Raw genomic sequence first — 12,409 nt, forward strand, 5'->3', positions numbered from 1 at the left:
AGTGGCGGTTTCTTAAAAAACCGCATGTAGAAATCGATTTTTACAGGGGGTTCATTAAGAAATGTGCCCGTAGAAATCATGTAATTCTAGTGGTGGTTTTTTAAGAAACCGCCACTAGAAATACCACTTGTAGAAATCGATTTTTACAGGTGGTTCATTAATAAAACCGCCAGGTCGTTTGCAAAATTTGAATTTGACAAATTTAGATCTATTTTTTGATAGCCAAAATGATTTCAAATTGAAAAAGTTATCAACTACAAAGTTTCATATTTAGAGATCTACAACTTTTATGTTGGTGTTTTTTTAATACGAGATCATTTGAAAAACTAAAAAAATTAAGATAAAAATTATTTTAGTGGCGGTTTCTTAAGAAAACCGCATGTAGAATTCGATTTTTACAGGGGGTTTATTAAGAAATCTGCCTGTAAAAATCATGTAATTCTAGTGGTGGTTTTTTAAGAAACCGCCACTGGAAATACCACTTGTGCTTGATAACCAATACCGTCTATAAAAAATAAACCCCATCGAAAGCTTAGAGCTCTTTGTACTAGTGACTCTAGAGGCTTATGAAGTTACTGCTTCTGATAAGCTTGCAAGTTAGATGTATAGTGCAATGCAGGCTGAGTGCATTTTGAATAATTCACTTGCAATTTAAAATGTCAGTTTCTGTACTCCTTCCCTAGTCATTATAATGTTTGTATATGTCAGTTTCTGTACTCCTTCCCTAGTCATTATAATGTTTGTATATATTTATTTAAACACCATTATATTTTTATTTTCAAAATATTTATTCAAACACCATTATATTTTTTTTAAAAAAATTATTAGCATATGTATATATTTACAACACCTCTCCTTTATATAACACACATACATGAGTTGCAGTGGTAGAAACCAACCGCTTTATATCAAGTGAGTAGAGTTTAAGGGCTTGTTTGGTTGGGAGCGTGGCAAAGTTGCTTGGGCCAGGTAGCTTCCCACGCCATCGATTCTGAGCAGTTGGCGGCTGAGATTTCTTGTCTGACAGACATATGTATGGGAGGCCTCCAACCAAACAAACCCTAAATCCTTCACACTATTTTTTTGATATTCCACGTGTGACGGAAATTTATTCGTTATTCGCTCGGTGCGCTCGCTGGAGAAGACAACACACGAAGAAACTCACACTTAAATATAGTAGAGATAGAGATTTGAACCAAGAGGAGCCAAGAAGATATCGACATCCTCATCTTGGCTCACCTATTGCTAACTCTCCTCTAGTTACTTCTATTGAAACTAGTTTTATATGATGTTGTCCCATAGATTTTAGAGTCAATCCCTCGATATATAAAAATTAATCAAGTTTTTTTTCCTAATCCTTGTGGCAGGGGGCAGGGGCATAGGCTCACTATAGTAGTATAACAATATGGCGCAAGCTTTCACCAGATCTCCTACTAGAAATGGAATAATTCCTATCCAAATTTCTTCCCTGATTTCAAATGCTCCAAAGATTGCTCCTATTGGCAAGGATAGCAATCGGTCTAAGTATGATCAAGTGTTTTCAACAGTGACGAAGCTAGAGGAAATATATAGAGGGTCCACCTCCTTTGTCGGTGCATAAGGATGAGATATGTATGATGCATATATGGTAAAAATTTAACTGTTGTAACTAATTTTGGATTTTTAAGGTGTGCATGTGTATCCACAAGCTAATGTATAGCTTCGCCCCTGGTTTTCAAGTGGTAACCAGTCTCTAGGAGCTGCATTTCAGCACTCCCACTCATACCAAGATCACAACAGTGAAGACACGAGTTCTAGTCATGGGACTTGACTTTATCAGGCCCCGGTTTCTCTAGGGCAGTACAAAGCAATATTCCAAATATTTAAAATCCCCTATTTAGCATCCACCAGCAATCGGACCTGCATTGTCATCCAGCAGACACACTCAAGGGCAATGATTCTTGTACAATAGTCAATAGGGGTAAAATTGTCTCTCCGTGTTTCTAAAAATATATTCATATCTATTTTCATTTTTTTCAAATGACCAAATAGTATTATAGATTTATAGGGTGTGTGGCACGTTTCGTAACAGTATTCGAGTGAATCTATTATTACAAAATATAATAGCGAGATCTACTTCTCATAATGACTCAATTCTAAATTTACCTCGGCCACTCCATCAAAAAAGTTCGCAACTCATGCGCGATTTTCTTTGGTCGTCCGACTCCCATCGCCCAGCTACTCTCCCCGTCTGATTTGTTCAACGCTTCCTCGGTTTCTCTCCTGGCGACGTCGAGTGACACATCTGGTTTGAGGGAAATAATTGGTATTTTGTCACTCTCAACATCCCGTGTCTATGTTTTATGAGATCATTTGTATCTGAGTTGTGACCGATCGCAAATTGGCAAAGCCTCCGCTGCTGCAGCGCACACGTGTAGTACCCCATCCCCACAGGCCAGTAGGCCACAGCCCAGAAGAATTGTATCTCGGGCGGACCTACTTCCTCGACTCCTTTGCGCATCGCCGGGCGTCCTGGTCTTCTGCGAGAAGCACACGAAGCAACCGGGGCACCTCCGCCTGCGCCTCCCCTCTCAGCTACTCTGTTTGTACGCGGCCGCATCCATTTCGTCTGCCCAGGAATGGAGGAAGAATATCTGCAGTGAGGGACTGAGGGGATCCCAAGTTCCAAACAAAACTCACCGAGGAAAATCATTTTCCGACATGGTGAGGACGAGAAGGAGGTTGGTGCTGCTGCTGCTCCTCCTCGGCCTCACGGTGCTTTCCCCGCTCGCGCTCTACACTAGCCGCCTCTCCGTGGCGCTTAACTCTATACGTAAGCGGTCCCTCCCCTCCGTGATTTGTTCGAGATTTGAGTCCTACTTGGGCGTTTTCTTGTTGGCATTATTAGGGCTCTTAACGACTTTACTTCCCCATTTTTTTTGTAGAAGCGCGGGTTTTCCCTGGAGAGATCACGAATCAGGTGAGTGGTTTTTTGGGTTGTTCTCCTCGGTGGATTGCGATCCTTGGGGATTTTTCTCTGGATCTTGATGGTTTTGTTTATTGGTTATATAAATGTCGTGGTAGGGCCGTGGCGTCAAGGCAGATAAGCTGAATGCGCTTCCTCTGGTAAATTGCGCCCCCACCTTTTTGGGGTTGTTTTTTTTTTGTCAGAGTGGCAATTCATTACGGATTTATGTTTCCTTTGGATGCAGCAAACAGTGAGCTCCTTGAAAGAACCTGTCGACATTGTCTTCTCAGAGGAGCTGACTGAATCTAAGAGCCAAGGTACATTGATCACCATTTCACCATCTTTGTTTGGAAGCATCTCGTTCTAGTGTTTGTATAGTTGGTGCAAACGTGGTTTGGAAGGAGACTGAGCAATTCTATTAACTGTTTGTAGAATTGCGATTGCCAAAGGTAGGTGCGCACAAGAGCCGCGTGCTCTCTGAAGTCACGGTTGCTGATGATGATACATCATCGAAAGATAATGAAGTGATTGAGCAAGTAATTACGCTGGAAGCACAGGATGGTGGCTTGGTGAAGGGAGCAGGTGTTTCAGATGAGCAGGAGAAAAACATTGGATCACTGCAGCAATCTTCTTCTGAGGTTGGTGCTTTTAAGATTTGATTACAATCTAACAAATTTTAGTTGAATTGTCAGCTGAGAATTAGTTTTGTAAGATTTGGGACCATGAATTGTCATTTGCATTAATGGAGTTATTAGTTAAGACCAAGCTTTGAAATCGGTTGGTTGGTGAGGTCTTTCTGCACTTATTGCACCTAACCCATGGTACCCAATAATATCAGTGCTTGTATAAAAAATATTTCTGGCTACATTTTTCTTGGAACAGCATATCAAAATTAATTATAAATTTATAATGTTATTCGGCAGTTTATGCTATGAGGAATACACTTATTTTTTTTGGTTAAATATTCTGTGGGTTATGTAAATGGGTTAAAGTATTTGTTTGTCATGACTAAACTTACCAATAAATTCTGGTGTAAAGTTTTGAGTGGCTCTGCTCACTTGCATCAAAAGTTCAACGTGTACCAAATGTTATGATGGGTCCTTCTTTGTTTCCTCTGTCAAGTCTTAATGAACAAGTTTGCATCAATCCCTTTTACAATATGAACTACAGCTGTGATGGAGTTGTTCTCGTACATGTGTCAGTTTGGGATTCATCAAGTTGTAGTTCATCAACATTTTCATTGGCCCATGATTAGCTCAGCCCCGTTTATTTTTTCATTCTTGAGGGTACAGATGAGGCACTACATGAAAAACAAACTGTTCTGGAATCTTGGTGATTTGGTTTCATTCTTTTTTTTTTGTTAACATGCTTACATTAGCCCCCAAGTTTTGCCTCCCAATATTCTTTTCTTTCCAATATATTAAATCATCTCTTTAACTTGGGATTCCTGTATTAGCTTTGCAAGTAATGCTAAAAGCTTGAACTATGGCCCCTCTTTGAGGCTTATTTAAAGTAGAACATTATCCAAATATTCCCTCAAATTTAGTGCCAATAGGAAAATTGCAGTTTATTACCAAACAGGCATTGTCTCATAGACTCGTACTGTTACGAACACTGATATTTGACAAGATAGATCCGGTACCCGTCCTTCCGTAGGAGGCCCTTGAGTAAACCCAGATCTATTATTCTTACCTGTCTTCTAATAACACCCTGCCCCTCCTTATATAGAGGGGTAACCCTAACTTAATAGCTAAGCAACTCTAACAAACCCTATCTTCGCCACCAATTGGGGTGAGCAGAACCACGACAGCACCACTACGAGTTGGGCCACCATGGCGGCCGATTGATTGTTTGCAGATCGGGCGAGCAGATCCACGCACGGACTTAGACGGGTGGCACCTAGATCTCCATGGGCACAGAGGCGGGCTGCAGCGGTGGCATGGCCACCTCAACGTCGAACACAACCTCCACTTCCTTGGGTGCGTCGGGTTGCAGCACATCGACCCGATCGTAGACATCCAAGTCAAAGTCACCCTCCAGACATGCTAATCGCACTTGTGTCAAGTCGGGCGCTGATGCCAGCCAACTGCGCACTGATGTTGGCGATCTGCACGATGAGTAGATCGAGTCTGGCGGAGAAGGATGTCGCAGGATCGGGGACGCCGCTGGCCATGTAGGCGATGCGCCAGACTGGCTCTAGTACCAATCTATTACGAACATGGATATTTGACAAGATATTTCCGGTACTCGCCCTCCCGTAGGAGGCCCTTGAGTAAACCCAGATCTATTGTTCTTGCCTGTCTTATAATAACACCCTGCCCCTCCTTATATAGAGGGGTAACCCTAACTTAGGGCTTGTTTGGATCCATGGTGCTAAAGTTTAGCACTACACTTTTAGCTAAACTTTAGTATTTAGAGATCCAAATAGGAGTGCTAAAAGTGAAGTGCTAAACTTTAGTACCCACAACAGTTTAGCTCCTCAAGATGTGCTAAACTTTAGCACCCTACTAAAATTTAGTACATGAGATCCACACAAGTCCTTAATAGCTAAGCAACTCTAACAAACTCTATCTGGCCAGTACTGTTCACACGATACAGTACCCGCGCGTACAACTCTATCAAACCCTATCTGGCCAGTACTGTCCACGTGCGTGAACAATACTAGTGGCTAACCTGGCACTACACCGTGGCCCAGTGCCCATGTGGCAAGATAGATCTGGTACTCGCCTTCCCGTAGGAGGCCCTTGAGTAAACCTAGATATATTATTCTTGCCTGTCTTCTAATAACACCCTGCCCCTCCTTATATAGAGGGGTAACCCTAACTTAATAGGTAAGCAACTCTAACAAACCCTATCAGCGCGTGCAACTCTAACGAAACCTATCTGGTCGGTACTGTTCACCATGATGCTGGCGGCTGACCTGGCACTGCACCGTGGGCCCAGTGCCCATAACATGAAACCATGATGCTGAAACATCTAGTCAATATTTTCTTCTTTTATTTTGTTTACATTGTGAAATATGTCTACATACTGCAATCAGTCAATCACATACATCTTAATCTTTAGCCATAGTATGTTTATATTTTATTTTTTAGAAAATCACTTTCATATTTTTCATGGATCCTGGATCTTTATCACCTTATCACATGACCTATTTACAGGAAAGTTCACAGGACACTATGCCTAAACAGACACCTGCAAAGGTTGTTGCGGAGAACTCCCAATCAGCTAGAACAGACGGTAAAACTAAAACCACTGTTCTACCTGATATGCGGATCCGAAATATCAAGGATCAGTTAATCAAGGCGAAGGTATACCTTGGTCTTGGATCCATTAGAGCGAGTTCTCAATATCTTAAAGACCTACGGCAGAGGATACGGGAAGTTCAAAAAGTGCTTGGTGATGCATCCAAGGACTCTGATCTACCAAAGAAGTAAGGCTCTTTTTAGTTCTGCTGAGTTGCTTCATATTATAGCATTTTGTTGTGCATAGTAATTAGTTGGATGTAGTAACGTTTCATCTACTTGGTCAGTGCACATGAAAAGGTTAAAGCACTGGAGCAGATGCTGATTAAGGGAAAACAGATGCAGGATGATTGTTCTATTATTGTAAAAAAGCTTCGAGCTATGCTTCATTCAGCAGAGGAGCAGCTGCATGCACACAAAAAACAGACTGTTTTTCTGACACAACTTGCAGCTAAAACCCTTCCTAAAGGTCTTCACTGCCTCCCCCTGAGACTAGCTAATGAATACTTTTCATTGGATCCTGTTCGGCAGCAGTTCCCAAACCAACAAAATCTCATTAACCCAAAACTGTATCATTATGCGTTGTTCTCGGATAACATACTAGCAACAGCGGTTGTTGTTAACTCAACAGTGTTAAATGCTAAGGTATGCAAGTTTAGTACTTTTATGGTTCTATATTTGACTTTTAACTGAATGATGGCATCATACTGAGTGGAATATTTGTTTCCAGCATCCTTCTGATCATGTTATCCACATAGTAACTGACAAACTGAATTATGCTCCAATGAGAATGTGGTTCCTCTCTAATCCTCCGGGGAAAGCAACAATTGAAGTACAGAATATTGAGGAGTTTACATGGCTAAATGACAGCTACAGTCCAGTACTCAAACATCTTGGGTCCCAATCCATGATTGATTACTACTTTGGAACGAATCGTGCAAACTCAGATTCAAACCTAAAATATCGAAACCCAAAGTACCTGTCAATCCTCAATCATCTCCGCTTTTACCTACCTGAGATTTATCCAAAGCTTGACAAGATGGTCTTTCTTGATGATGACATCGTAGTAAAGAAGGATCTGGCTGGCCTTTGGTCAATCAACATGAAGGGGAAGGTAAACGGTGCCGTTGAGACTTGTGGAGAGAGTTTCCATCGCTATGATCGATACCTGAATTTTTCAAATCCCATTATCACCAAGAGTTTTGACCCACATGCTTGTGTTTGGGCTTTTGGAATGAATGTGTTTGACCTGGCTGAATGGAGGCGGCAGAACATAACTGAAATTTATCACTCGTGGCAGAAGCTTGTAAGATTCTCACACCCTTTTCACAGTGGGTTATTTATGTCTGTTCATTTTTTCAACATGTTTATGAAAAAATAAATTTACTGTGCTGCAGTTATGATTATCAGTGTTTGTTTGTGCTAGGGTTCAGTAGTAAAATAGAACTTTCTTGGGAGTTATACCTGGAAATACCCACAATGCTTTGAACCATATATTCTGCAGAGTGTTTGTCTATACTGTGCCCCCAGGGTAGATATTAATTGTGTTGCAGATTTTTCATGTGATTTTCACATTCAGCATTATGTATTAAGCTTATATTATGAGGACATTGAAACATAAGAAAAGATTTGGGACCATAATTTCTACTGAAATTGTATATAAATGTTTTTTGAACAATTTTTATCTGTTTAAAACAATGTAAAAAACTTCTCATAACTCAAATGTGTTTGATTCTATTCTGAGTTTGTTTTCTTTCGTGGGAACTTCGGTTACATGCACTGAATATGATTCAGTACTGGGTAGTTTTCAGTTGATTCCTTTTATTTTTTTGGCAGAATGAAGATAGATCACTCTGGAAACTTGGTACTCTCCCTCCGGGTTTGGTCACATTCTGGAACAAGACATTTCCCCTCAGCCGGTCATGGCATGTTCTTGGTCTAGGTTACAATCCCCATGTTAACAGCAGAGACATTGAGCATGCTGCAGTCATACATTACAATGGCAACATGAAGCCCTGGTTGGAGATTGGTCTACCCAAGTTCCGGAGCTACTGGTCCAAGTATCTGGATTATGACCAATCTTTCCTTCGGGAATGCAACATCAATCCATGAAGGAACCTGGTGCTTTTAGTCCCTTCTGACATAACCAATAGCCTGTTTTCTGTCGATGTGCGCTTTAGTGTAGTCAGCATAGTACTCTCTTGCTTTAGATATCAGTTGTTAACAAGATTTCTTATTGCCTGTGCTTCTTGTCAGACCCTTTGCATAATTGCAGGAATATCTGTTATGTTTTTAGAGTACATGCTTTGGAGCAGGGCAAACTTTAGATAGTGCAATGCTCTTATGCGATATCGCCTTTATGTACTGAACGTTTGCTGCAATCCTGTAATTTGGAAGCAAACTTTCCCAACAATTTAATAGGTATTCAATTGGGTATCATATTGCATTGCACCCATGAGTTTGTTGCGATGTTGCCCTTTCTTTTTTGGACAGACGGTAACAGAACTTAATTGTCATTGTACATATTGAAGTTTGTGTGTCCTATTGAATACAATATTGTTCTCCGGAAGATCTTGGACTGGCTGTCATGTCATTCTTACATTATTGTCATCCAATATGTTGCATGGTAATTGATCGACCTACGGTTGTTAATTTGATCAGTCGTGACTCCTAGTTACTGCGGAATTCAGACTGTCCTGTCATTTTCTCCACGGTCCAACATTTGCTTATACAGATCACCAGCTCCTTACACCTTAGGGCCGCTGTAATGTTTATTTTCTTGGTAAGGTACAGGTGTGATAGTCATAGGGTGCTCTACTAGTAAATAATTGCCCTAACGTATAAATTTAGTATCTACTAAGACTTTGTTTAGGTACTCTAATATTCATCCAAATCCACATGTATTGAGGTGGATTGAGGTGTAAATTAAACTAATTAATTTACACCTTAATCCAACTCAATACAAATGAATTGGAGTGAATACTGGAATAACAAAAAAAGCCTAAACTGGTTTCCACATATAACAAAATATTCAATTTTCTAGTTTTCCCTAACACGGTGCTCATGTTTGTTTCCTTCAATTGTGTTTTATTCTTTGAATCTGGCGTACAAATAATTAACACGCTCTTAGCTATTTTGCACCTTCATTTCATAGCACATGGCAAAGACATACAATTGAGTTACCCTTAAAAAGGGCTTGCTCATGTTTGTTTCCTTCAATTGATTTTTATTTTTTGAATTTGGTGTGCAAATAACTAACAGGTTCCTAGCTATCTTGCACCAGACGTGGTCTTGCAAATCTCATATGTAGCTTCTGCCTGCTGATTACTATTTCCTCTGTTTCTTTTTATTAGTCGCTGGATAGTGTAATTTTAATAAAAAGAAACGGAGGAGGGAGTACTATTTTAGCCATATCTATCGTTTGAGTGAACTACGTCGGGACGCAGTACCGGTCGGGCATCTACTACTACGCGACAGAGCAGGAGTTGCTGGCGCGCGAGTCGCTGGCGGCGAAGCAAAGGAGTGGCAGGACAACATCGTCACCGAGGTCCTACCGGCGCAGCGGTTCAACCCCGCCGAGGAGTACCACCAGCAGTACCTCGAGAAGGGCGGGCAATCTGCCACCTCGTCATCTCCTTCGTCCCTCGTTGTCCAGTTGCGCTACGACTGTACATTCGAATCAAAATACGACATCATCTTCAACCTAATCAGTAGATTGGAATGGGACCTGTTCACTCGGATCTGAAGATGAAGAAATCGGTGAGTGATTTCCCCCTCTCTTCTCTAGCCCACCCCCTCATCTCTAGCTGGTCCTGCGGTCGGGATTCGGTTGGCGCAAACTTGCTGGCACAGTCAAATGCGGCCACGCACCTTCAACAGCCCGGTTCCGAACAGTGTTGGGCCACAACACCAGCTCGGGTGAGTGAGACGGAGGCCTCTGCAGCCCCACGGAGAGGACTGAGAGCCACGGTCGATCTGATAATTGTACCGGACATGGGGGAAGAGATGAGGTGCGCGTTCTAGGGTTTCCTAGTGACCTGATCGGTGCTCTCTTTCCTCCTCACCTCGCTACGCTTCTCTCTTCGCTCTGGAATCTCCCAACGCATGAGAAGAAAAGCTATGGAGGAGGGTGGTTCTCATCTCTGATTCGTCCAGTGGCCAAGGGTTGTAATACCCAATTTGTAAGAGAGAATATAAAAGGAGAAAAAAAATATTATTTCTTTTATTTATATGTGTGAGTTGAACCCATTTATCATCATATATGAACACCATCTTTAAAAACAATTAATAAAAATATATACCACTAAATTATGCATCATGCTGGATATTATTTTTGTGTGCATTTTGTGACAATATAAAATAAAGAGACAAGAAATATATTAATTCAAAAGGAAATCTAGAATCTAAAAGAAATTCTAGAATTTAGAAAAGAAAAGAAAATAAATATTATGTGAATAAAAATAAGTAAATAAAAATATATTAATCCTACACTAGAGTTTGAATTTGTATAATTGACTCAAGAGTGAAACTCATGAGAGGATTCAAATTCAAATTTGGGATTTAAAATAGAAAGAAGACAAAATAGGAAAAGAAAATAAAATAAAATAAAATAAAAGGAAAACGGCGCCTCGGCCTAATCTTCCGATTTCGGCCCACTTCGCACGCTCCACTGCGCAGCCCAACACCATCCTGCGCCTCTCTCACCCTCCCGCTGGCGCGTGGGTCCGCTTTGCCAGTCCTGCGCCAGTCTCGGTTGCGCTAACTGGTGGCCCCATTTGGTCAGCTCCTCCCCACACGCCAGTGCCTTCTCTACTGCGCGCTGTCTCTGACAACCCAGGGCCCACGGGTCAGTTTCTTTCCCCCTCCTCCGTCCAAGTCTTGCGGCATGTAACGAAGTCCGGCCATGGCGGAGCGCTCCGCGGACCTCGGGATCCGTTGCTCGACCTCGCGCACCCACAAGTATATAATGTGTCACGATCCTGAGCCGTTCCTCTCCCCAATTTTGCGTCTGACAGTACGGAGTTGCGTGTGTGTCGATGCTGGGCGAAAAGGATTGCACCACCGCCGCCCCATTGCGCCTCTGGACATCGCTCTGCCCCGATTCTGCGTCTTGGAGTGCGGCCGGGGACCCGTGTTCGTGCGCGTTGAGAATCAGGGCGGTTGGGCGCTCCAGGACTTGGCAATTGCTCGCCGTCTTTAGCGTTCCGCCTGGATCCGCACCGCGCCGTTGTCGGGGGTCTCTGCGCCCTAATTCCTGGTGAGTAGCCCTTCCGCGTGTTCACGCGATAGCTGTTATCGATTTGCGCCAGTAGATTCGAGGATTAGTGCCTGGGATCGCAGGGCAGGGAGGTCGCCGGCGTGGCGAGCGCGCTGGTCTGGGTTCGCTCCACCGCGGGATGGCCTGGGGTAGAAGACGGGAGATTACCGTTCGATCTTTTCTGGGCGGTTGAGATTAGAGCGGGGATAGCCTCTCGGGTGATTGATCGAGTGTCTTTGGATCAAGATCGGGCGGCGTTGGTTGGATCAGAACTTATAAAATCTGGGTCGTCGTATCTTCATCCAACGGCCTGGCCAGCGTACCGGTTCGATGTGGTCTAGATCTAATCGTGGGCGTCCGATTAAGATCTATTGGTCCTGGTAAACCCTAGAGCACTGAACATTTGTAAGTTGCAAAAGAGTCCCTGTGAAACAGAGAAATCAACCCGCCGTCCATATTCACTATGCACTGAGTCTAGGATATCTTGCGCAGAGACCCCTGCACTCTCTGGATAATGAGGCCCAGTCTAGTGCCGTTTTAAATTGAATAAATGGATTAGAAAATAGTTTTTTTAATATAAAATAAGTGATAGAATTTGTATATCTCATAGAAAATTCATATGAACATCAAATTGATCCATTCTAGTTTCTAAAATTTTGTAATATTATTGTCTATCACTTGGAGTCTCTGTTTTGACATGAAAACAGTAAGAAAAATAATTTCTCACTTAATCCTATTTCAAGTATATAAAACCTTTGGAAATTCATATCTTAAAATCTATAACTCCAAAATTTATGATTCCTGTTTCTAGGATTTTATTTTAATGTGTAGATTATTATTATGTATTTTGTTTACATGGTTGGTGTGATGTTAATTTTCCTATATACTGTGTTTGTTTGTATTGCGGCGAGTAGAAGAACATGTCACTGAGGATCCTGGTGACCAGCAGATAGAAGTAGT

At 42.0% G+C, this 12,409-nt stretch overlaps 1 protein-coding gene across 2 annotated transcripts; it reads left to right on the plus strand.

Moving 5' to 3' along the window:
- Positions 1-2,430: 2,430 nt before the first annotated feature.
- Positions 2,431-8,645, plus strand: LOC100282552 (uncharacterized). 2 transcript variants are annotated; one of them, NM_001412115.1, is made up of 9 exons: positions 2,431-2,812; positions 2,925-2,959; positions 3,064-3,105; positions 3,192-3,264; positions 3,380-3,585; positions 6,109-6,380; positions 6,480-6,837; positions 6,923-7,498; positions 8,029-8,645. In NM_001412115.1, the coding sequence occupies exons 1-9, from the start codon at positions 2,701-2,703 to the stop codon at positions 8,302-8,304; spliced, it is 1,950 nt and encodes a 649-aa protein (NP_001399044.1). In that variant the 5' UTR covers positions 2,431-2,700; the 3' UTR covers positions 8,305-8,645. The 2 variants fall into 2 exon arrangements, with proteins under 2 accessions (NP_001399044.1, NP_001148932.2); NM_001155460.2 differs by having other exon boundaries at positions 2,928-2,959.
- The last annotated feature ends 3,764 nt before the right edge of the window (positions 8,646-12,409 follow it).

Source organism: Zea mays, chromosome 4 (assembly GCF_902167145.1).
Source record: "Zea mays cultivar B73 chromosome 4, Zm-B73-REFERENCE-NAM-5.0, whole genome shotgun sequence".
NCBI classification, from domain to species: Eukaryota; Viridiplantae; Streptophyta; class Magnoliopsida; order Poales; family Poaceae; genus Zea; species Zea mays.

What these genes read in the sequence shown, in the direction of transcription:
- LOC100282552 (NM_001412115.1), top strand. Translation starts at nt 2,701, where the DNA reads ATGGTGAGGACGAGAAGGAGGTTGGTGCTGCTGCTGCTCCTCCTCGGC. An exon ending in CGTGGCGCTTAACTCTATAC is followed by an intron (nt 2,813 to 2,924) that starts GTAAGCGGTCCC and finishes TTTTTTTTGTAG; the next exon opens with AAGCGCGGGTTTTCCCTGGA. An exon ending in ATCACTCGTGGCAGAAGCTT is followed by an intron (nt 7,499 to 8,028) that starts GTAAGATTCTCA and finishes TTTTTTTGGCAG; the next exon opens with AATGAAGATAGATCACTCTG.